Consider the following 26,487-nt stretch of genomic DNA (forward strand, 5'->3'; position numbering starts at 1 on the left):
GAACCCTTTCCCCTCCTACCCCGGGCTTAACTCCTTAGCTCGTTTCGAACCAGTTTTCCAAGCGTGGAGAGGCCGCCGCAACGATGGTTAAGGAGCAGCGGAGAAAGAAAGGATACGAGGAGAGCGGAGCTACTTGTTCTGTAGCGGCCCTTTCGAAAGTGGAGCAAGTTTATCGGATGTCGCTCGTTCCTTGTATTCTCGCGAGTAAGCCGAGTAGCGCGCGCGTTTCGGGATCACCCTCTATTACCGGCTAACTTATAATAATATACACTTCGTTGCTAGAACATTCCTCCGAGAGTCATCTTTAATATCTCTCGAGGTTGATAACGGGACTGTTGTTCTTTAGAAAAGGCCATCGCTAGAGAAAGCGATTCATCGAGTAATTTTTAAATAATGCCTCCTCCAGCCAATTCGATCGAAACAATTAATTTGTCGCCTCTAAAGTCTCTCACTATATCGTTGGTGGTCTTTCGCATTAATCACGTGGACTCTTTAAATGTGCACGCGCGTTCGCCTTAGTCATTACACAATAATACCGTTACGAATTTCCTTCGTTCATCTCTGGGAACGCGATTAAAGCGTTCGAGAGAATGCCTATCTTCGAATAAACGAGCGACGATGCGCGTTCGACGATAAGCTTTCTTCTTCTTCTTCTTCTTCTTCTTCTTCTTCTTCTTCTTCTTCTTCTTCTTCTTCTTCTCACGCGAACGATGCAGCACGCAAGTGCCGCTAAATTTCAATTCGTTGATTACTGAAGATTAAAGAGAGTTACTTTCCAAAAAGGGGAGAGAGAGAGAGAGAGAAAATTAAAGACGGAACTAAGAAATATCTGGAATTATTATTAATCGTCCTTTTCAGGAGCGTTTCTCTCTCTCCCTCTCCCTCTCTCTCAACATTTTTCTTACTCGCCCACGTTTCTCCGGAACACCGGTTGACCAACGAGTTTTTACGGATAGGCAATAAGTGGATCAGGTGGAACGGAATGCCCTGGAAGGAGCTGTTCTAAACATCCGTGAACTGCCGTCGAGGAGCCTTCCTCCTTCTCGAGCAGGTTTCCCTTCTGTACAGTAGGCAGCACCAGTTGTGGTTTTACGCGTTCCTTAAACGCGTGTTATACATCGTATATCGCGCCCGAGATAGCCCAGAAAATCTCAACGAATCTTCTCCTTCCTTATTAAAACGATTATAGGAACGAGAGTGATAGAGAAGGAAAATGCTCCGTTGCGCGTGATCGTCGTCCACCTCTTACGTCGATGGAAATTTCACTTTTGCGAGTATCAGCGAAAGTGCCGCCAACTGAATCACGGTAAAAGTTACGTTATATATACACACGTATATACGATATATCGAACTCGATCATATTGTCCCGCGGTACGAACTGGGTTTATTCCGGGGAGGGGAAAAAAAAGAAAAAAAGAAAAAAAAATTAGAAGGAAAAAAGATGTACCTACTATCTACGAAATATTAAAAATAGAGTAATCCTCTTTAAATGAAATTACAAAGATCATTCTTTAGAAAGAGATTCACTCTCGCTATATCTCTCTCTCGCTCGTTAGCTAGCCTGAATCACGAAGCAGCATGATCCCACGTCCTGGATCGTATCTTCCATACTTTTCTCTCTTTCTCACGCACACCACTTGTTCGCGCAATCGCAATCACTTTTTGCAACGGGATTATGTCACGCGAAAGCGCAACTCGCGCATATTTTGACACCCGGTGTTACGTTGCGCAAAGGAAGCAAACACTAGCATACACGAGTAATCGTGAAAACGAAATGGTCAGAAGAAATCCATAGCCTTTCTTTTTTTCTTTTTTTCTTCCTACCCGCTCCTACCCAAAGAAATATTCCAGAGCGCTCGATCTTTTCATTCCTCGAAGAAGAAGAAGAAGAAGAAGAAGAAGAAGAAGAAGAAGAAGAAGAAGAAGAAGAAGAAGAACAGCAACAGCAACAACAACAACAACAACAACAACAACAAAGAGGAATGAAAAAGGAGATGATATTTTTCTTCTTCTTTACTCATCGTCGACCATGACCGATTACTTTCGATACGATATACCGTACATATATTGTCGTAATATCTCTCGGGGAAGTACGCAAGAGCCTGCTAATGGTAAAAAGGAAACGAAATTGCTGAAGGGGAATCTTTCGTAATCTCTCCCGCGTAATGATCGAGAACGACCGTGACTATACGAACCGTGATGGATTAGCAAGGAGATAGAAAGTTTCCCAAAAAACGGATCCTAAAACGCGAAAGGAACAAAAAAAAGAAAAGAAATAACGAAAAGAAAAAAGGCAAAGACGAAGGAGAGAAAGAAAAAAAAGGAAAAAAAAAAAAAAAAAAGCAACGGAGCTCACACAGGAATATAAGAGGTACGTAAACGCAGCATGCACGTAGATGTAGTATATTTATCTGTTTCGCTCTCGTTTCATAACGTTACACACGTCGCGTCTACGGCTACCAAACGCAATTGTAATTTACCGTAACGTCCATGTAAATCGTCGTACGGTGTGCAACGGGGACAAAAGGAAAGGGAGAGCGTGTACCGTTGTAATCTCTCTCGTAAGTCGACCGGTTACATCGTTTTCTGCCGCGGAATCGTCCGTTAACGTTCTGTTTAAGGACTTTACGTAAGCGACTGAACGTGAGAGGAGAAAAGAAGAAGAAAGATTAATACGGAAAGATGGAAATGCGTGATCATTGAGACCGTCTCTTTCTCTCGAACTGTACGTGGCTGTCAAAGTCACGTGTAGCATGGAACGGACACCAGCAATTTTCGACGTCACGTTTCCCTCACCGTGACAAAAGTATGCCACGACTTACATTAGAACGCAACATTCGACGACGAGGAGGGAGACACTCTCGAGAGCGTTCTCTTTCTTCTATCCTTTGTTCGAGAAAGGACAAACATCGAAGTTTGCAGGAAATTCGAAGCGATGCTTTTAGAAAGGTCTACGTCCTATTCGATTAATAGCCAGCTATTATGGATAGGAAAATACGTTGGTGCTCGTTTCTCGAAAACTCTTGGCATTACTTTACCGTCGCATTTGCGAACGATTACGTCTCCGGTGAGGTGCGTTTGCGAATTCCCGGCATCCTGCTCGAGCGAAGGTGAACAGGTACAGGCGCAAAGCCATCGGAATATTGCCTGTGTATTCCATACACGAGCCTTGTGTGTTAGAGTAAATGGTGCTAGCTTGGGTGCGCGCGTGCGCGCGAGTTTGCGTTGTACGGCTTGTTAAACGCGAACGTTCACTTTGTGCTATCCGGCCGTTAGATAAGAAAAAGCATTTAAAACTTACGGTACCGTGCTTACGACTACGCGAGGATAGAAGGAGGAGTCGTAAGAAAAGCGAAGAAGTCTCGATGCTCCGATAAACTTTGTTCGTTCCTACCGAGGATCAAAAGCTGTACGCATAAATTACGCTTTCCTGCGATAAATCCAGCGTGATTTCGAAATCGAATAAGTTACCTCTCCACGAGAGACAAGAAACGAGCGAGTAAAAATAAGAAGAAGGTGCATTGAAAAATTACAAAAACTTGATAACGAAAACTATATAATAATAATAATAGAGAGGGGGGAGGGGGGGGGGGGGGGAGGAAAAGAGAGATGATAAGAAGGTCCCATAAGGCGAGTCTTATCGGTCGGCGTAATTAATCGAGACGATTCGATATCGAGGAGCCACAAGTCGGCGTTCGGTATCAGAGGCCGTTTAACATCGCGTTTAGGTCAAAACAGGTTCCTACGGAGGAAACGCGTTTTCTCCAAAGGTTTTCTACAACGAACGAGAGAGCCCGGATCACGAATATGCGTTACGAAGCTGGATATACTCGGTTGGCCGAATGCCGGCATACGAGATAGGATAAAATAGGAGTCGGCTCGCTACACGGATAAGGAAATTTACGGCGTGTCTACTTTGCTCGACCTCGGACTCACCGACTAAAGGATGTTTGAAGAACGACACGAGGAAGTATTTGAAATACAAACGAACACAAAGGAGGAACAAAGAAACGTTCCTTCTAGTTCTGCTTAAAATCATTCAATTTAAAAACTTTCCAAGCTAGAATTCGAGTCGAAGTCGAATTCAAAGGAGAGAAAAAAGCCATTTCAAAGGGGAGGACAACATTTTCTTTCGTTCTACGATTCCTCGTCGAAAGTCGAGCGTGCTGGCGCAAGGGAGACAAAATGAATTTTCATGAGGCGACCTGCCTCTTTTACTGGCTTGCTCTGTTCAGTACTCTCGTACGATAAGTCGAGCATGGAACAGAGAAAAGAGAAGGAGGAGAGGGTTAACCGGAGAGTACGAGAAAGAGACGAAGGTAGCCAGAAGCCAGTCGTAAAACTCGTTTTATCTCCTTCGAGTGCCTCGCGGTAGCCTAGTTTCGATCGGCGAACATCGAAATTGAAATTACCCCTCCATTTCTCTCTCTCTCTCTCTCTCGCACTATGTATCTCTATCTATCTATCTATCTAGACGGTTAGGCGGCGTTCATATGACTCTCAAATCGTTTGAAATCGAAAAGACACGTCGAACGAGTGAAACGATCGATATAAATGAACATCTTCTTACGCTTATGTAATTTCGTTGAATTTAATTTGATTTCGAGGGTCACGGTCAAGCAATTTCTCTTTTTCGAAATCTCGAAATATGGTACGCGTTTAAGCGGTTTTATCGCGACCCTATAAAATCTCGGAAAAGCAAAGTCGCGTGGGCAAAGATAATTTATCGCGATTGTTGGTACAAGTCTGTCTCTATCTTTCTCTGCCGACTTAGACCCAGAAAGATGAGATATCTATTTTATTTCATTATAACGACGCTAAATCTATCTACAAAATGCTAACTAAAATAAAAAAGAAATTGCATAAAGATCGTAAAAAAAAAAAAAAAAGAGATATAGGTACGATCGTTGATTCGAAATTAATGAAAATTTTTGAAAGACTTTGAAGCGAAACGACTACTATGCACCGGAAGTGGATAAACAAGAAGCGAGTTTAATGGTCTTCGAGGTCGCTGACACTTTACGCGTAAAAGGAACAGCCTGAGGGCAAGTTGTACGTTCGAGTCGTAAGTTTAAGTGCGAGACATAAAAAGTAACGGGGCCCCTTCTGAAAAGCAGTCGTCGAAACGACCTGTAGCGAATCGTACGTCCCCCTTACCTCGTTGTCCTTGTAGGGACCAGTTTCGCGTTCGTATCTCGTGGAGTGCTCGCTCGATCGACCATCTCGGATGATGAACTACCTAACAATTTCTGTGATACGATAGTAAAAGCTAGAAGAAAAAAGAAAAAGAAAAGACGAAAGAAAAGAAAGCACGAAGGGCGGCAAACTTCAAATGGCTCGAGGCTTAAACTCGCGAGAAGCCTCCATTATTTCGCGAATACATGTACATGTGTGCGCGTCTGTGTACATACATACATACACACACACACACACATATATATATATATATATATATATGCATGTATATACCGCGAACGAACTTGTGTCAAGGTCAACTCCAGGCAAGTAGGACTTTCTTCCTCCGTCGTCAGTCGTCCCGTTCTTTTTATTCCTTTCGAAAGTCCAAAGATGCGACGTGTAGGAGTCGTTAGTAAAAAAGAAAATCGGTTATCGTCGTCGTCGTCGTCGTCGACGTCGTCGTCGACGTCTCATGTTTATTCGCGAAGCACGAACGGAAGTACTCGTTTCTCATCGGCCGCGACCTCGTTGCGTCGCCTTCCTCGACGAACCCGTACACACATACGAGTCGCCTTTAGCCCACTTCTTCGGACAGACGACGAACCCACGTGAAAAATTCCAGGTCGATGAGCTTGCTCGTGTTCGAAATCGTTTTGAAACAATCGCGAATGGAATTTATCGGTATTGGCGACGAACAAAGAGCGTCGACGAACAAAATTGAGAAAAGATCCCTTCTTTTCTCGGTATAAGATCGTTATATCGCGAATACCTAACGGGTGTTTACGTCGCTTCCGGCAACTCCTCCATCTTTCTTTTTTCATTTTGGCAACGTCAAGCGAAATATAGTTAAACGATTCGGCCTATATAATTTCTGAATTCCTTATGCAAAGACTATATAATACGATGATATCGGCAGCGATGTATCAAACAGGAGCGACGGCCAAAGAGACGTACCGTCGCGCTTGCCAATTTCCCCCTCGAGGAATATGAGATGCACGTGGCGGTTACGATCTCGAGAAAACAACGTCGTCGTTATTGCACGTCGAGACTACATGTATACGCGTAGAGACATAAAAGATATCTAGCGAAATTACACCGTAACTTTAGCCGCGAATTGCGCAAGTATATCGTTCGATCGCGAAGAGTGCCACGTACTTAGGACGACGCGCGTCAAACGTTCTATCTTTTGTGATAAATACGACGAAGGAACGATCATTGCCAAATTCACGGAATTTCACGGAATTGGCGATGACATATATTTGCATCGTAACGTATTTCAAGGTATCGATGTTTCCCACGTTTATCCCGCCGTCGGTTAAGAAAGCACGCTTAGGAAAATTTCTCTCGGTCGAATCGTTCTCGACTCGAAGAGACTCACCATCTTCAGAGTTTCCTCGGGTCTCAAGAGATAAAACATGGACTGCAAGTGTTGCTGAATATCGCATCCTGCCGCGGATACTCTCCTCGAGGGTCGGGCCCTTTCGTTCGGTGGTAAAACGAGGGCCGCTCCTTTCCCTGCGAAGTAACATTCGCTCAGGCTGTAACAAAAAAGTGACAAATTTCTCGTCAACAAAATGAAGAGAGACGCGAACGAATAGAGATTTCGACTTCTCCTTATATATACATACATATATATATATATATATACATACACGCGGGCGCGTATGTGTGTGTGTGTGTGTGTGTGTGTGTGCATATATACGTGTACGCGCACATACACGTGCGTTTGCAGAAAAGCAACCTCCGCAGACTTTCACCGTGATTTACGACATACTTTTGACTGATTGCACGCGAAGAAAACGAGACGGCGAGTCTGTGCTAAAGTCCTAAGAAAATCGGGAACCAGTGTAGTAATCGTATCGTCGCGAGTGTTCTTATATAACGTAGAAGAATTGCCAATCGTCATAACGCTCGTTATCGAAAATATTGGTTGTTTTTCCTGACGATTACTCGTCGCATCGTCAGGAAATTAAACAACATCTAAATCATAATCAATGAAATAATTGTGAATTATGACTCTTTCTATTTATCGATACGATGATAAATCGATCGATCGTTGCGATCGTAAACGTAAAATTCAGAGAGATAAGACTATCGTCGCACGAAATAGCGAGGATAAATCTCGGAAGCATTGCATGATTCACCTTTCAATCCACCCCTCTCTCCTCCCCCTCCCCCTTCCGCTCTCTATCTCTCTCTCACTCTGTCTGTCTTTTTCTCACACGATAAGCGTAAAGATGCGTCTCTCTGCTTACGTTCCTCGGCGGAGTGGCCGATAAAGATCAAGGTGCGAACGAACGATCCTCGTTTGTTTCGTTGATAAAAATCCACTAATTGATCGCTAATCAATCGTAATTTACGCTAGTCGAAGAGATCGATCGAAAGCACTTTGTATTATCGATTCGACTCGATAGGCAAATTCCGCAAACCGATCTGGATCTTATCCCCATCTCTAATTGGACATTAAAAATTTTCACATGACCTACGGGGGTCTTGACCTTCGAGACTATAAGAGCCAGTCGGAGCTCGCGAGATAATTAAGGAACGCGAGTTGGCACGAGAAAAGGTACACGTATCCACGGAAGAGACCTTAGAAACGTTTCTAACGAGTCGCTTTGGATTCAGCGTATGCACTCCTACGTACGCGGCAACATCCGTCAAGAGAATACGTAAAGAAAATGTTCTTTTCTCTTCTCTTTCTTTTCAAGTAGATGTCCTTGTAAGGACTCGCCATTGAGGAGACGAGCGCGCACTTAAGAAACGTTGAAAAGGATTGAACGGGCAAAGAGAGGAGTAGCAGTTTCTCGAATCTCCTTCTTGTCCGTCCAACGCACAAAGGGATTCCTACCTGTCCACGTAGCCGTTCAGGCAAATAGCTGGGACCCCTGCTTTCGATGCTGCAGGGGTATCTTCCGCAGGTTTCTCCGTAATGGCGAGCTCGAAAAAGATTGCCCTATATATCGGCCAAAATCTCTCCTCTCTCTCTCTCTCTTTCCTACACTTTCGGAAATATCTCGACGGTCTATATAGAGAACTCCGTCGGGAAGGGAATAAAAGGGGCAAAAGATGAACGAAGAAAAATATGTTTACGATTATGCGTATCGAGAATTAAGGACGAAAGAACGATCAAAGATATTCGTTATCGTTACCGTTATCGTTATCGTTATCGTTATCGTTATCTTCGTAAGGAGAAGGATAACGCGTCGCGAGAGATGATATAAATTATGATTCGGGGTGACGTGAAAAATATGATCTCCTATTGTGATCTCCTTCGTGGGTGTGTGCGCGTCGTTATCGCACTTAAAGGGAATCGAATCCAAGTCGGGATAGAGAGGAGAGAACGATTTAGAGGCGATATCGCGTCTCGTACGCGTGCGATTAGATCGAGAACCGTCGGGATACTAAAATCATCCTGGGATTTAAGCTAGAAACGAAACGACGATGCGTGGGCGCATTCAAGCGAACACGTTCGCTGGCATCGCTCGGCCGTATTATTAGCGCGCGGTGGGACCGACGGTTCTTCTTGTTATTACATGCGTTTACAACATTTACAAAGGAAAAGTGACGGGAAAAGAAACAAATTTTGGTTAAAAAGAAAGTGTTGCCTCTACTGGTGGAATAGAATCCGACAATGTCGAGATCGTTCTCTAATTTTCTCTACGTGTAGATTCAAGAACGAGATAAATGGCGCGCTCTCTCTCTCTCTCTCTCTCTCTCTCTATCTTCAAAGATAATACACGTCAACGATGCGAGCCACGAAACGCGAAAACCGTCGTATAAATCCCGTTTAAATTTAGTTTAACACGCGTCAGAACTCCCTCGAAATCGCGTATAGACAGAGAATGAGAGAAGGAGTTTAGACGAGAGAAGAAACTCTCTTTCTCTCTCTCTCTCTCTCTCTCTCTCTCTCTCTAACGTGTCCACGGATAACGAGTGCACGAGAGTGCACTTATCCGAGAAGAGACATTATCGTTGAATGCGTAAAACTTTGATATTGCATCTCTGTCTCTCTCTTTGTGTCTCTCTCGACTTCTAAACGACTCTCTAAGAAAAGAAACGTGTCGTTCAACGAGGCGACACGTGTCTCCCCCTCTTTCTTCCCCCTCTCTCGTAGCTCTTCAAGTCCGCGTAAAAACGATGACATAACGAGCATAGACAGAACGATGATTCTATTCCGTTAGCTCTTTTCTCTTCGAGAAGACGCTGCGCTTTACAAGTACACGTACGAGAGAGAAAAAGAAAAATGGACTTTCAATTAAGATCGCACGTACGACAATAAGCATAACTCGCTTTACACCGGTGCACAACGTGTAATGCTTGCCTCGCATGTTTCCGCAGGTTAAAATCAGGCGTACTGCTGCGCGAGACCTGTAAAAGAAAGAGAGAGAGAGAGAGAGAGAGAGAGAGAGAGAGAGAGAGAGAGAGAGAGAGAGAGAGAGAGAGATAAATAGTTTGCTCGTGAATGATGCTCGTAAAGAAACGTTTTCTTTTTCCTAACTGGGACAAATGTGTTACTTTTATAGCAAGAGAGGGAGACGAGAAGAAAGAGATAGATAGAGGAGAAGTCGAGGCTGCCGATCTCACTATCGGAAATCGTCTGATTGTGAGTTATATCTCTTGTAAATTGTTGCGCAGTCGAACGATAAATCTTGCCTTCTTAAATCGATTTCAAACATTTCAAGTGTTACACGCCAACCTCTACGAAATATTCAAACGAATTAAATCTTCATTATCTCAATGAAATAAGACAAAGGAACAGATTTTTTTTCACGGATCCGATCAAATCCGTCCGGTTTTCTTTTGCCCCTCTTTTATTCATGCTTTATTATTCATGAGTTTGAATTTTAAAGAGAGTCGACCATGGCGAACGATCCCAATCCGTTGAGACAAGGCAAAGAAGAAGGATAAGAGAAAGAGGATGAAGGAGGGGAGGAAGAAAAGGTAAAAAAAAATGTTTATCGCGGTCAGCGCTCGCAAATTGGACTGGCGCCGAATATGCCGGATCGTTGTTGGGATAAAGGAAGACGAGAAAGAAAGGAAAAAAGAAAGAGAAGATAGGACTGACCCGGCCTCCTCGCAAAGTGCCCATCTCCGTTAAGAGTCCATAAAATCCGAACGAACGTGACCGGCCAATCAAAATCTCCTTCTACCCTCGAACTCGACGAATATGCAATGATTCTCTCGGGAATGACGTCATTCGACATAATATGCGATAGATCTTATCGCATAAGTAAGCACACATATACGCAATATTCCGACTTTCGAAGATTCATTCGATCAAGAAAAAAAGAAAAAAGAAAAAAAGAAAAAAGAAAGAAAGAAAGAAGAAAAAAGTAGAAAAAGAGCAGGAAAAAAAATAAAAGAGAGAAGAAGAAAAAGAAAAAAAATATGTCTCTATAGAGACGCGTTAAAGATAGCTTTTGTCGGTACATGCCAAGTATCTATCAAATTATACTAACGTTATACTACGAAGCAAAGAAAAATAAGCAAGAATAAATGCGAATAAACTCCTGACGTTTGAATAGGAAAAAAAGTAACTTTACGGCAGATTTAACGCACGTGCTAGTCCAGTGATCGCGTGAACGCGTATACTAATAAACGCATGCGTTTTTCGCATGTCACCACTTTATCGCACCCCTCGCGTAAAATATCCGCCATCTCGTTCTCTCTTACTCTTTCCTCGTAAGAGTAATTACCATCGATAGGAGTGATTAACCCGTGACATGCGCGATAATAAAACTTCATGACTTTCACAACACGGAACTTTCGACCAAGAGCATAGCTATCGTTTCGTCATCTCAATGTTTCTCGCCTTTTATTTCTTTTTTTTTTTTTTGGTCTTTCTTTTTCTTTTCCAAGTTAAAAGAGAGAAAAACAAAAAAAGAAAAAAACAAACAAACAAACAAACAAACAAATATACGCGTTAAATGACACAACGAGATATAGGGAACAAACTTTCGTCTTGGAAATTTTACAAGGGAGACGTAGAGCATAATCTTAAAGTGTGTCACGTACCGGTACCACCCAGCAGAGACGCTTTTGTCATGGCGATTCCCATCTCTTCTCGTGCGTGCAACCGTAACAATCATCTCTCTTTATCCCTCTATATCATATAACGTACAGGACACAGCGCGTATAACCCAAATCCATCAGGAAATTGAGAAGGAAAGAAATTTCTAACTTTGATCGTTTTCGATCGATCGTAACGTTGACTCGGAATGCAGAAAGAAGAAAGGATAAAAGGCCATATTATTTATCGAGCTGGGGGTTATTGTCCGCTGCTGAATCTGAGAAGAGAGAGAGAGAGAGAGAGAGAGAGAGAGAGAGAAAGAGAATGAATTCGCGCACGAACAACGGTCATTAACTCGGTATCGGTTCTAGAAGGAAGATAAGAAAACCGGTGGGTTCCGTGAGTTCAAACGCGTGTACGTACGTATATCCGCGTTCCAGAAACATTAATGTCCAAGTCTCTTTCGGCGCGCGCGCGCAGCTCTGTGTATTGCGCTTCTATCTTCGTTTATAGAAGAACCACGAAGAAGAAGAAGGGAAAATGGCGATGCTTAAAGCGAGCATCGCTCGCTAACGCGATAAGTGTGGGAGATGAGATATCTCTTGTCTAATTTATCGATATTCTCCTCCTCGACAGTTCGAAACTTTGTTTACGTTACGCTCGTCTGAACCTACTGAACGATGTGTAATTAATAAATGAGTCGATGATGATGATGATGATGATGATGGAATTGATCTACATACGTTTTTTTAATGCGTTAATTAAAATTCTTTTTTTCGCATAAAACTAGTAAAGATACTATCCTCGAGAGGTATTATTTATACTTTCTATTACACAGAGATTTGCATATTGTTCTCTCGTTATTCGTCTGATAGATGGTATAATTCGATTCTAAGAAATTCTTCGAAATCAACGAAAGTGTTCGATCTTGTGCCAGTAAAAAGAGAAACGGTGAGAGGAATAGAAGTCGGGATAGCCGGAAATGCCTTTCTGCTTCTTCGTGCTAACTTTTCGTTATGGTCGATCTTGCGAGAACACGAAACTAAGAAGATCGACTCTCTCGACTAAAAGACTGACTAAGAGGAGGAGGGCTCGTATTCTCTTTCCGCAACAAACTTTCTTCGTAAGGATTATATTTATGGTTCCGACATTTTCTCTTTCTTTTCATCTCCGTGCCTTTTCACAGCGACATCGTAGATTCTCACGTTACTCGAGAGAGATCTTTCGCGAAAATGAGACGATGGTCCTAACTTGCTTAATAACGAGCCATCGTCATCGTCGCCACACGAAGGAAAACGAAGAGAATGTCTTTTTCTCTCTCTCTCTCTCTCTCTCTCTCTCTCTCTCTCTCTTTCCCCTTCGGACACGATACGACGAACGTAATAATAAGACGACGAGAAAATAAAAAAAAAGTCCGCGCTACGGTGCGGTGGCGGATCTTTTCTTTTCGTGGCGAGAAGAAAATCGCGTCCGCGTCGAACCGTGAACGTACGTTCTCGAAGATCCTTTCTCATTTCGCACGGTATATATACTCGGGCCGTTAACGGCGGTGGTTCGCTAGCTGAAAGCAAGTACGTCTAAAAATAATCCAAGCGGCCAGTCACACATCGATGGAAAACCGTCGTTTTCCTTTTCGAAGGTGTTCATCTCGCCTCGTTTGTTCCACGTAGTTATCTATACCTACGCGTATATCTATAACGCGTTTCGAACCAGAGAACACGTAAACCATGTACATAGATATCCGTTGAAACGTAGAATATATCCGCAGGGCTCTCTCTCTCTCTCTCTCTCTCTCTCTCTCTCTCTCTCTCTCTCTCTCTCTCTCGAATTAACCTTGATGATTCACGCGTGACTTACGGAACACGCGCTTAGAGACACAGGAGGCGACAGCGGCCGCGTGCGAGAAAGCCGTTTTTCCTTCACGAAATACGAGAAGCTAAGTACGACGTTGGTAATAAATATCGAGGAAACGCCTAAGTGAATTCGAGCTCGCGTTTCTATGTATGTACCTATCTATCCGTGCGGTCTCGTCGTGTTCCAGAGTCTCGTATTTGAAATACTTTTTTAATGGCGATTGAAAATATTTGCAAAGTTTTTTCTCGAGTTCCATCGAGAAAGACGGGGACAGGTGTCTTTCAAGCCGTGTAGAACAAAGAATGCGTATGTTCCTTGAGAAAAAGTCGTTGAATAAAAGTGCCATCGGTGTTTACCCTATGCATTATTAATACGTCTACTTTCACGAGTCGACGCGCAGGCCTTTTTGGTATCGCATTCTATTCTCTAAGCAAAGAAAAGAAAAGAAAAGAAAATAAGCGACGTTCGATGGCTCGTTTCCTTTTCGTCGTTTCAATCAAAACGATGTGCACGACGTAACGCACCGCGTTCACGGATGCAATCGACACGGGTTTCCGGTAGATCGGTCGAGTTGCGAGCCGGAAGTTGCACGGACTGCTCGATTGTGACTAGTCGCATAAGCGCAATTTTACGTTTCTGTTCGTCGACGATTGAATAACGAGCAAACAACGCCAACTTTACGAGGTCATACTTAATTGAACGTCCTCGCGAGGCAGGTTAATTATCTCTCTCGTCTAAATTCATTAATACGAATTAATGCGAGAATTTAGAGAAAATTTTTTTCTCGGGAAACTTTCCAAAGGGTTTGAATCGCAAAAAAAAAAAAAAAAAAAAAGCAACATCGTTGGTAACATGAGGCTAACGTAAATCGGTCCTAGTAAATTACGTTCGTAAATTACGATACGTTGTAGGAATAATTAAACCGTTAGACTCGCGTACGAACGAAGAAATTACGAGCGAACGTCAGGCGAACGTTAGACCGCACTCTACTCTATGTATCCTATATATTTGCCATAGGCGGACAACAGACCGAGTATGGCCTAGAGTCGCCATGTAATGTTTGCACACACCCTGCGTATTTTCCAGTGATTTAAGTAATCGCTCGTAAATGATTTAGCTTGCGGCATTGATCGTATACATTTTTTATTTATATTTCCAGGCTGCTCGTGTAGAGGGGGAGAGAGAGAGAGAAAGAGGGAAGGAGCAACGATTTTATTTCGTACGGTCAAATTAATGCAACTACGTCTCGTTATTAAAAACAAAAACAAAAAAAAAATAAAGAACGGACTTTTTAATAAACAAATGAGAAAAGGTGACCAGGTGTACGTGGCAAGTCGATGCTAATGAACGCGTAACGATGACGAATGTTTGACTCCATTTTCGTCGTCGAGAATACCTCTATCGTCCTGCTAATGATTAAACGATCGCGGCATGCAAAGCGTCGATACCGAAGAATAATCGATTTAACACAGGGTGCTTCTTAATCTCCCAATTATAGTCTAATATCGAGTAGTGACTGACCTTCGAGCATCACCTTGACACCTCTCTCTCTCTCTCTCTCTCGAGCCGGTTTCGATAAGGTCGAACGCTTTCCTTCTCGATTTCATCGGCCACGTCGATTTCTTCGAGAATCTCCTCGTCATCTTTTAAATATTTATTTCATATTTTACAAGCAAGCTTTTAACGACGAGAATTGAATGAATAAGAATCGCGATGATGAGTTCGTAAATGAAAAGGCAAGGTGAACTTTGTAAAGCGCGTTTCGTCCCTTCACCCTCATCATTCACCTCCGATAAAAGGATCTAAGGAAAGTGGCGTCGTGAACTTCGAAGGAGAAGAATCGTTCGGCATCACGAGATATCCGCGTAACGACGACTTCTCACGCTCACGTGCCTCTTTCGTGATCACTATTACTAGTTTTCGTGCTTCGAGATATACGCCAGCCGGTTTTAATACAAAGGAAGATGCAAAACGCACGGACACGCGCGCGTATAACACAAAATGTAGATACACGTGAGAAACGCTTCGACTACTTAAAAAAAAATGGGGGGGGGGGGAAGAAAGAAAAAAGAAGATAAAAAGAAACAAAATAAATAAAATAGAAATTGAACGAATTTGACTGATTGATTATCTAATTATCCTGTAACGGCCGTATATCATCGAGAGTCATCATTGAGCATATTCGAGCAAACAATAAACGAACAGACGAACGGACTTTCGTTTTGTTCGGTGAACACGCCATTCAGAGATTCTTTTCTCTCTCTCTCTCTCTCTCTCTCTCTCTCTCTCTCTCTCCCTCGAGTATTCTCGATCTCATCGATCGCGTTTCCTTCCTGGTTCACCGGGAGAAAGCCGAGGAGTAGTTGTAAACTGTACGCGGTCAAACTGTCTTCTTCTCTCCGTGAGAAGATATCTTTTCGAATTAAAAGTAAAAGTTTCGAAATGATTTACGAGTGTCCTAGAAATAATAGGGAAGACGATTTTATGTAATGAAAGAAGATCTCTTGGGTACTACATTGATATAAGTGTACATGACTAAATGGAGGCGCCTTTTTAAAAAGTCGTCGCAAAAGACCGTGAGAGAGTGAGAGAGGCCGGAAGAAGCAGATGTAGAGAAAGAGAAAGAAGAGTAGAAAAATCTTTAGCCAGATGGGCAGAACGACAAAGAACTGAAACGCGTTGCTACCATCCACAGGAGGAACACGTGCTCCCAGCCAAGAGTTTTATCTCCTGGAAAACCAGCTGAACCGAACCGGTTCCTCGTTCTTCGTTGAGACGAGACGCGTCGTCGTTCCACTTGAATCCATCCAAAGAAAGACGAGCGAGCGACAGATGTCCCTTAGTTCGTTGGTACCTGTTCTCCTCTCGGGCCCGTGTAAAAACGATGAATCCGAGACGATTTTCTCAACATCCTTCGTCGTCCCATGGACCAGAGAGAAAGAAAGAGTGAGAGGGAGACAGAGAAAGACAGAGAGAAATAGATTGTATCTCCACTATCCTCGTGACAATGTTGCAAAAGAGCGCGATCGAGTAAATCGATAAGATCGCTCGACAAAAAATAACAAACAGAGAAACAGAAATCGGAAAAGAGAGAAAAAGAATGATTGCCTGGCATGCGATAAAAATAAATGAAAAAGAGAGAGAGAGAGAGAGAGAGAGATGGATGTGTCGAAGCGCATAAAAATTCAATTTCTCCCCAAAGAAACGAGGACATCAATTCACATGTCCACTTATCGCTCTCGTAATCTCTTCGGAGGCAAAAAGAAAAAAGTAAAAAAATATCGATGTTGTCCGATCTCGAGTACTCGTTTGGCTGTTACAAATCGAGAGAATTACTTTCAAGGCTATTGCACGATCGTCGGAGCGCTCCTTCGAGTACATACGTTCTAAGCTGCATGACGTAGTGAAACGATGAGTCTTCCAATAGCTTCCGATGCGTAAGACGGAGATGACATTAAAAAGACGCGCGCGCGCGCGAGAGAGAGAGAGAGAGAGAGAGAGAGAGAGAGAGAGAGAGAGAGAGAGAGAGGGCGGGCGAACAAAGCGATCTTGTTCTCTCGTACTTTATCCTAGGACCATCGATCTATCGATCCTTATTTGTTTGGTCTATCATTAGAGTCTCGTAAATCCCTGTATGTTCCTTCTTTCCATTCTATCGTGTACATTCGTTGCGTACGATCGAAGCATATGAATTTCCATCTCACGCGGACGTAACGTGATAATACGCCCCTTGACGTGTACCTACGAGATACGTTCTCTCGATGAACATCGCTCGGTCGTTCAGCTTTAAAATCCTTTACGGATGTATTCATCATCGCTAAAATAAATTTCATTCATTGGTCAATGAAATCTTTCACATTTATTTTCTAAACTCACAAACACTGGTCTCGTAGAGTCAGCCAATGAAGAAACTATATTAAAAAAACAAAAGAGGAAAAAAAAAAGAAAGAAAAATAATGACAAAGGATCCGTGCCAATCGTTGATTGTAAAAGAGTCATTCGTTATCGTTGAGCAACGCGACTCGAGATAGAAGAGAGCAAGCGTTCATGAACGAACGTAGAAACGTGAGATAACGGAATGCAAATCGGCGCAGGATGAGAACGAGGGTTTTAAAATTATGCGAGTAAGCGCTTTTCTTTCTGACGTGTCTGTATGCCCATTGCATCGTTGAGCGCGCAACACTCGCGGATTATGGTTATGTGAAAACCCTGAGAATCGGTTGAAAAGTTAACGCTACCGGCAAAAACTTTATAGGCTAGAATTCCAAGTTGATGGCATCATATCGATCCGTCTTTTGTCGTCGTTAGGTTAGCAACCTCGCTGGTACCAGGAAGTTATTTCATCGTTGCTTGTGCGTTCTAAACTATTGCAGCACAGAAAAGTACGGTTATTCCGTGCCAGAAGTAGTAATAAAGAAAACTTTCCTCGATTACGTTCGTTATTAGGAAAATTTCGTCCATCTTTCTTCAATCCTTATTGTTAAGTAAGAAAATTACTTCGTAAAAATATTTTCTTTCTCTTTTTTTTCCTCGCAATTAAAGATGATTCCATTGAGCGAGCGAGTTTTAAGGAGGTAAACAAAAAAGGAAAAAGTTTATGCACCTTTTCAGCCTCAAAAATGCAAAAGAACGTTTTAAATCGCCTACGCTCGTTCTAACTACAGCACTGCGTTCGTGTTGTGTGACTCTCGTTTCCAAGCAACGGAATATTTCCTATAGAATACCGAAGGACGAATCTACAGTATTACCTAGTACCGGATCGATAAATTCACTGCTATTAATTAATGTATATTTAAGTTATAATAGAATATTTTGAAACAAGCACTTCTTCGGGCCACTATAACGTTCTCGAGCATTAGCTAAGTACGACACACTTACAAAATAGCTCGCTAAAGGTTACGCGACTTTCAAATGCCAAGGCTCTTCTGCCTGTTGGTGGAAAAAAGAAACTCTCCCCCAGTTGACCGAAGAAAAAAAATGTCAACTTCTACAGCACTCTTTACGTACGTAGAATGTAAAAAAAAAAAAAGACTGTTCTTTTCTCAGATCCATTTTTTTGTCTTTTCTTCTTTCAGTGCAATGTCGTAAATCGTCGATACTCTACGTCTACGCTCGGAGGAACCGTGAAGGAAAAAAAGTAAGGGAAAAAAAAGCACGAGCTGCGATACTGCGACGAGGTCAATCGGAGGCTAGTTCCCGAAAAGATTTAAAGGTTATGCCGAGTAGAGTTCCCTCCTCGGTGGTCTTCCATCTTGAAAGATAAATAACTTTGAGATATTCGATGTCCAACAATGACAAAGAACGCAGCTATTTCTTCTCGAGTCAGCTGACTTTGTGAAAAATAACGTTCGTCTACATTGTAATTGATTAGATTATACGGTTACATAATTAATGTTTATGCGCAGACATAAAAAAAAAAAAGAAACAAAACTCGAGGTAAATATTAACACGGCGAAGAAAAGAGCAACGAATGAATTTGTTCGTTCGCTTCGTCGAACACTTGTTCAATTAGGTCGAAGAAACGAACGCGATAGAAGTCTTGAGCGGTGTCGAAGCCGATGTATATTTCAAAGAGACTCGTCTGGAAGGGAGACGACGACGCCACGTCTGCGATGCACCAAACGACCCACGTCATTCCGACGTCTAATACCGGCGATAGAGGAGAAGAAGAAGAAGAAGAAGAAGAGAAAATGGTCTTTCCATCAGTGAAAAAGCCTTTTCGCACGCAGCTGTTACTCGTTGTGAAAACGATTTTCCTCCGGATAGCCTAGGATTTACACGCTCGTGCGTGTCTATTACGTGTCCAATAACGTTCCACGTCTATCACGCGAATGTACACCAACTATTGTATATATAGATACGTTATACAGAGAGTTACTTCTCTCGCGTGATACACACGCGTATCGCGTAACGAGGATTCGTCCATTGAAAAATTAGACTATTCCAGAAAAAGTAAACGCAAACAATAAATATTATATTGCGAACCGAGGACGTCCGTTGACGAGGAGGAAATCCGGATCAGATAAACTCGGTCGGTGTGTAAACTCGATACTCGATTCATCTCGAGAGAGGAGAAACCTAACTATATAATTTGTTTTCTTTAACAGGTACACAGGACGAGAATTGATAAATAAAAAGGACAAGTTTCAAAAAGAACGAGTAGTCATTGACTCATCCTCTGTACCAATAATATAATTAAATACGCATGTACATATGTATATATTAGATGTGTGTGTATATATATATATATATATATATATACACATACGCACTAAGTATGGAAAAATAATAGAGAAACGTTTCATAACCTAATATATTGAATATATCCATGTCTGGCGTCCTCCAATAGGAACCCCGGGTTCCGCATCTCGATATTCTCGAAGACCATGAGAAGTCAGAAACGCCACACGGACACGGGTCACTGATTCCACTCAATTCTCCCTTATAATAGATATACACTCGATAGCACAACACGCGATACTTTAACGTCCTTCGATCGCCGGTTACTAGTCACGTGTTGTCGTTGTCGTTGTCGTTGTCGTCGTCGTCTCGACTTTACGCCGAACATCTTAACGATCTCAAATTTTCTCCAAAAAATTGTCTCGACGAAACATATTGCGAAATAATCTAACTGTCGGTTTGGAAGAAACGCGAACTCGAGGAATACGACTATGCCCGAGGAATAGGAGGAGAAATAAGAAAACGAAACTACGAAACGCGTCAAGACTTGAGAGAGAAAGAACGAGAAAAACAACGACACAGACGGTTCGACGAACGCGCGACTACTGACACGATGGCGCGCGTGCTACGGTAAGGCGGCTCGCTTACCCCCTCTACTCTCCGAGCAATCGGCGCGGCAGCCGCCGCGCGCATGCGTACTTAATCCCGACCAAACTCTCCAAACGTAGGACCTCCTAGTAGTTCCTTCGAAAGTCACTGTCTCGTGTTTTCGCTCGAAACGCGTTCGTTTCAGCTAAGAAAATGCTTTTACTATCTTAGCAAAGAGATTAAGTATAAATCCTTTAAAAATATCGACATCATAACGCATATTCCTCCGATTAGTTGGTCTTTACCTACAGCATTTACCGAGCCAAAAATACATTTTCTATTGTAGAAATTGATTTTTGTATCGTCCCTTGAAGCGTACTTAAAAATATCATTTATACGAATCCTTTCTATAAACGAAATGAAAATCAAACGCGTATCTACTCCAAGTGTCGTTTTTACGTAGAACGTACGTTATAGGAACATAGGTACATAGAGACGACGGCAAGAAAAGCAGAAACGTTTACATTATTCAGCAAACGAGAAAAGATTGTGGCGCAAGAAATCGAGAAACGGCGAACTACGAGACGGTAACGGAGACAAAGGGAGGCCTTGAAGATTTTCCGTCAAGCGTTTCACCCTCTCAAAGAGCCATCAACCTCGAAGAGATTTCAGATTATACATGTATATACCTAACAGAAGGCAGCAACCAACTCGCTCGTCGCGTGTTTCACGTTCATACTTATTTAAAAGCTTCGTTCGAAGCGCAAAAGCGTGAAAATCACTCATCCTCTTCATCGTCGTCGTCGTCGTCGTCGTCGTCGTCGTCGTCATATTTCTACTTTCCAACTAGGTGCTCTAGCCACCAATTTTTTCGCTCTTACACGTCGTTGAAGCCAGACGGTCGTATACCAAAAATTGTTAACAGCTGCTGAACGGAGACAAAGGGTACCTCGTCTAGCCGTCAACTCGACCGTGATCTACTCTCTTTCTTTCTCTCTCTCTCTCTCTCTCTCTCTCTCTCTCTCTTACACCAGCGGTATCGTTTGCTTACACACCCTTCTTTTCCCGTCAACGAGCCAACGAGAAAAAGGGAAAGTCGAAAGCAAGTACTCGTACGTGGGTTAGCATCGATGTTCCTCTTCCAAGATTCTCTCGACTCGATAGCGATACTCGACGGATCTTTATACTCCTTGACCGTCAATTTTCCATCCTCATAATCTTTCATTTTTTCCTAATGCAATAATAACTTAAATCCGTACAAAGCGGCGCATAAAGATACCTACGTGTACATAAACACATACGTAGAGAATAAAAACTGCGAGCAATAAAGAGCGCTAAAACGACAGCTAAACAATTAGATGGTTCCTTTCTTCGTCATCACCCTGGCACAAAGTACTCGACGAGCACGCGTCTCGTTTCATTCAAAAAACAATGCGTCTATTTCCAAAGCGAATTAAAACGACAATCGACACGCTCAACATTGTTTCGCGATCATAATCGTGCGCCACACGATTTTACACCAGTTGGAACTTCATTTACGATCGTACCAAATGTCCAAATCAAAGACTATAGTCGATAAAACCAAACATTTGATAAGACCAAACATTTACGTATTTGTACAGCTCTAGAAGGATTCGTAGTTGACGAGAATGGACTGTACGTAAGTAAGCTATCTTAGTGCAACACCCGGTTTATCTTATGTTCGGTAAAAAAAAATGCTCTATTATCAGGGAGGGCGAGGTTCATGCTCGAAACGATAAATGATCGACATCGACGAGGATAGAAGACGTCTTTTAACCGTTTATCTTTTACAAGTATCTGCACGACGAGATTCCTTTAATGGTTAAATATCATTTTAAAAATCGTACATACCTACATATATTTGATCGCGCGATCGATGAATGTCGTAAAAGTTAAATGATTGAATAACGATGATTGAACGAGCTGATTATATCGTCGAGCATGTATCGCGTAGCTACATCTTACATTGATTTTTCATCGTTTGTCGAACAAAGCGAGTTAAACGAAAAAATAGATAAACGTGATAGATTTCACGCAGGGGCAAATAACGTTCCTACGCGTCTCGATGATTAAAATCTTCAAGTTGGCGAATCGTTCAACGTCCGTGACTCTATTCGAGCATGCCGATAGGCCGTCGATCACTTTGTCCTACGCCAATTAACATCGACGTGCACGAGCTTCTTCTTCTTCTTCTTCTTCTTCTTCTTCTTCTTCTTCTTCTTTCTCCTCCTCCTCCAACTCCTCGGATGCTGTCCAACGAAGAAAAGTTTCAATCGGAGATAGGAAAATAAATTACGCTCGTTTCGTACGTTACCATTAAGCGCGGCTCATTGACAAGCTAGCGATAAACAGGAGTACGCTGAAGAATCTAGCGGCAGTAGCAACAGCAGCTGCTACTGCTGCACGAGCCTCGAGGTTGACGACCTCTCTGAAGAGAGCCAGAACGAAAAAATCAATGAATACGTATACACGCACGTAGAGAAAGGCAGAGAGAGAGAGAGAGAGAGAGAGAGAGAGCGCTTTAAGCGCACGAGAAGAGACGAAATCGTAATGAGAACGGCGCGACGCTAATTTCAGAATTTCCGAGTCACCCGATACTTCCTTTCAACTACTCGACGCTGCATTTGTTGCAACATTTAAAAAACTACTTCAAAGTCTGAACGAAATTTCTAATTAATTCTACAATCTTCTTCAACGTTTAGCGTTAAATCGAAGAACCATACAATAAAGTTCTAATTCTTCGTCGAGAAACACACCAAGAGCAAGAATCCGTCATTGAGTTATAAAACAGGAATTATGGAATAAAATGTTTAGTAAAAATATCCGAGGCGATAGGATGAAAAAGAGGAGAAGGTGGAATATGCGAGATACCGATATCGAGATTCTCATCACACCGAGGCCCTTCTCGCGTCTTGCATATCAATGATGAAAAACGGAGAAGATTGGAGCCTCGATCTTTCATCCCTCTTCTCTCTCTCTCTCTCTCTCTCTCTCTCTCTCCCCTCCCTCCCTCACGCACAGGCGCGAGATGGGGAACACGTAAGCACCATCGCAAGATCAAATTCTTCGTACTCGTGAGAAAAGTTTCGAAAACTATTCCCTTACCCTAGCTCATTTCATGTTTCCATCCATTACTGAATATTCATATGCCTATTAAAACTTTTTGTTCACGGATAGAATCGATAATAGCACACATAATAGTAACAGAAGATCTTTCTGATCTCGTACATCGTTTACAATTAATGATTATTAATTAAGCGCAAGAAATAAACGAGTGACCTCGTTGCTTGCCTTGAAAATAAATCCTTTCTTGATAAGTCGCGTTATCGATCGAACAATGTCGAGAAAATAGATACGAAGCGAGAAATAAATAATGAAAGAAGTAAAAAATAATTAACGAACGATAAGGACCCTCTTTTCTTTTTTTTCTTTTCGTGATCAATTTTGGGAAGCATGAATTATTTATTTTGTGCTTTCCGGTCGAAAGGGTAGCTGCGGCGCCTCACGCAAACCAAAGACAGACGATCGTGATCGATTGCGTCCTCTACTCGCCTAATTACTTTCCTACCTGTACGTGCGCGTGTATATAACGTACGTAAATATCATACTTTCGAATTATATCGTCTCTATAAGTTCTTCTCTCTCGTTTTATCCTTCGTAATTTCGACTTAACTATCGTAGATAATAAGAAAGAACGACGACGAATCGCTCGTAAAAGATTCGTGGAAATGTGTGTTTTTTCATTCTTTTCCATCCTCGTTTGACCTTGAAGGGACACAAATTATCCGAGGGGTTTGTGACCTTTCTATGAAGGAAAATCCCAGGGATTAAATATATCATCTCTTCCCTCTCATAGGATAGCGAGGAAGAAAAAATAAAAGGGGGATGATTTTATGGTACATATAGCGAACGCAATTGAACGCATTTTCGTCTCACAATTCTTTCCTCCTACTATTTCCTTCGATAGAATTTTCACGCGTTCTATACTTATACGAGTTCAATTTTCTTCTCCTTCTTCTTAAATTCACGTAGTATAGATTTTGTACGGAATAACGATCCTTTCTCTTCTATCTCTGATGTCATCCCGATGACACGGAGATGCCTACTCAAAAATTATGAATAATAGTTAATAACGTACTCGACCGGACGAGGAAGATGGTTTTTCTTTCAAAAGTGCCGTGTACCCACTCGGTAGTTTATATTCTTTAGTAATTGTTCGGCGTTACTAATGAGCGCCTTCGAGACTAGTTATCGTTCGCGATTTTATACGCGGAGTCGTTACCGCACAAGCGGCGCATCGTTACCTCATCGCATGTAACGATGCGTTAATGCCATTTACGGGCGAGCAATTAAAGGTTCCACCACCGAAGAAAGCAAAGGAATCGTTCGAGCATCGCGTACGTATCCACTACTCTATTATACGAACTGCGCTTCTATCCTGTACGCGCACACGATAGAAACGCAGCGAGAGAGAGAGAGAGAGAGAGAGAGAGAGAGAGAGAAGCCTTTAAACAACTTTCTAACTCGTAACTTTTCCGTCCCGCCATGCCTGAGATCGGCGAAAGAGATATGTAATAAAAAGGCCTAACGTCGTCGCACGAGATAATCGATTCGATTCTAAAAAGTACTCGAGTGTATAAATAGAGAGGATTGGGTAACGTAAATTGTGAAATGTAAAGTTCGATCGACAAATTCGACGTTACAGGTTAACGAAATTTATTGGAAATCAAATGACATATACCGGTTTATCGATCGTTGGCAATGATCGATTCCGAAGCTCGTTGACCGAGAGAATAATAGAAAGTAAAATGGCAACGTTTCCACTTGTTTTTGATCATCCGTTAAAGCAGTCAGAGGTTGTTTTATTCACAGTGGTAAGAGAGAAATGACAATAATATTGACTTTTTACCGAGGGTCCCACTGTCTCATCGGAGGAATGTCGAGAGAAGAAAGAGCAATACGCAAAGAGAAGGAGGAGAGACCTCCCCGGATATCGTGACGAAAATAATTATCATCGTCCCGGCGGCAAGCAGGCAGGCAGGCAGGCAGGCAGGCAGGCAGGCAGGCAGGCAGTGCGCCGCTTAATTGTCAGCACCTTGGAGTCTCGAATGCTGAGTCACATGTTTCAACTTTCCGGGCGTGCTCGTCGCTCCCGTTACGAGATCCGGATGCGCTACACCACGAGCGCAACATAGGAGTATGCAAAGACGACGCGCGAAAAGATTAGCCTTTTCTTATTATTCTCTCTCCGAGAATTGTCACGCGAGAGCAATTTTAATTTCGCATCCAAGCACCGCCGATTACTCTTATTCGAACTATCATCCCTCCGGTCGATTAGATTTTTATCAAGAATTTTTAACAAAGTTCAAAGAATAAGAGACGCGGCACAGGCGCGACTTATTACCTTAGATGGTAATCGAAGCGAGCTATCTCGAAAATCGTTTACGAGGACAACAGTTTGACGAGCGTTTTAAGTTTGATCAGATATTAAGCGCAGACCGCGAATCATCGTATCTCCGTTGGTGAGTCACTATTAGGAGTTAAACACTCGACGACATTCCATACGAGACACGAGGTACGCTACATTGGCAGAAGTCGTGGAAGAAATTCGAAAGACCGTTCGCCGCAAGACATTCTCTTTCCCCGAAATCTTTCCTCGAATCGTCACAACGATTATTCGCACGAACAGGTTTTCTCGAACCTACCTCGATCGAGATAGATTCGATCGGTATCGCGACGATAGGAAATCCCGTCTATAAGGCAATAACGCGCGGAAATTTATGGTTCGTTGTAAAACGAACGATTCTAGATATTAGAAGAAATTCGCACGTTCAAGGTGTCTTCCTTGCCGGTCTACGTCCATTTGTGTTGAAGTTTCCCTCTAGCGAAGGTAAACGGATCGACGGATTATAGTCAACTCGACAATGTGCGATGTAAAAGAGATAATGTTTGATTTAATAGTCTTTATAATCCTTTGGATAAGAGTACCGTGTCGAGTGCGCCATAAATACGCCTTTGCAAAGGCGGTTTTTCTTTCAAGGCTTCTTTCCTCTCGTTGAACTAAGAACGGACAATCGTCTGCCTTCGTCCCACGAAACCGTGGAGTTTAGCGAGCGGCTCGCCGAACAATTAAACACGAAAGTTTCGGCATGCGACGCGATTGCGATCTAGATGATCCTCGTTTCTCGACCAAATTGCGAATGCAAAATTTGGTTCAGGGTCGTCTCCCTGAAATCCGGGTATGGTCCTCTTACTTATACGAATAATGGCGCCAATTTCGGAATTTCTCCTCGTACTTGACCAATCTTTTTTTTCTTCCTCCTTTTTCTTTCCTTTCTTTTTCCATCGAAAGACGTCAACCATTGTTATTCGACTCGTATAACAATGAGAAATGGATCTCGATCAAGGTTGCCCAACGCGTACCAAATGTTCCATCTAATTTCTTTTCTCGTTCGTCTAGTTCCGCGCGACGACGATCCGGTTAGAACAATTTAGGTTATTGAAATATTCGGTACACTATGTCAACAAGGGTCCTGCGCGTTCCTATCGATCCCTCGAACTCTCGAAGAATTTTAAAGGTAACGCGTGACTTAGAAAGCCACGTACACTGGGAATGACAGCGAGGGAAAAATCAACGGGGAGAGGGAGAGAGAGAG

The 26,487-nt window shown here is 42.5% G+C and overlaps 1 protein-coding gene and 1 long non-coding RNA gene across 6 annotated transcripts in view; one reads left to right on the plus strand and one right to left on the minus strand.

Annotated features, from left to right (window-relative positions):
• The window catches only part of LOC124953784 (protein phosphatase Slingshot), a 68,580-nt gene that overhangs the window by 28,304 nt on the left and 13,789 nt on the right, over positions 1–26,487 (minus strand). For 2 of the 4 annotated variants that reach the window (XM_047505672.1, XM_047505673.1), the window contains one exon: positions 6,557–6,716. In XM_047505672.1, coding sequence (XP_047361628.1) covers positions 6,557–6,716 — 160 coding nt within the window. Of the gene's footprint in view, positions 1–6,556; positions 6,717–8,026; positions 8,584–19,350; positions 19,831–26,487 lie in introns of those variants that run through there. The other 2 variants (XM_047505674.1, XM_047505675.1) reach the window with 2 other exon arrangements.
• LOC124953794 lies at positions 12,997–19,242 on the plus strand. 2 transcript variants are annotated; one of them, XR_007102339.1, is made up of 3 exons: positions 12,997–18,045; positions 18,118–19,077; positions 19,150–19,242. It is a non-coding gene; the product is annotated as an uncharacterized LOC124953794 (long non-coding RNA). The 2 variants fall into 2 exon arrangements; XR_007102340.1 differs by having other exon boundaries at positions 18,118–19,073; positions 19,150–19,222.

Source organism: Vespa velutina, chromosome 13, assembly GCF_912470025.1.
Source record: "Vespa velutina chromosome 13, iVesVel2.1, whole genome shotgun sequence".
NCBI classification, from domain to species: Eukaryota; Metazoa; Arthropoda; class Insecta; order Hymenoptera; family Vespidae; genus Vespa; species Vespa velutina.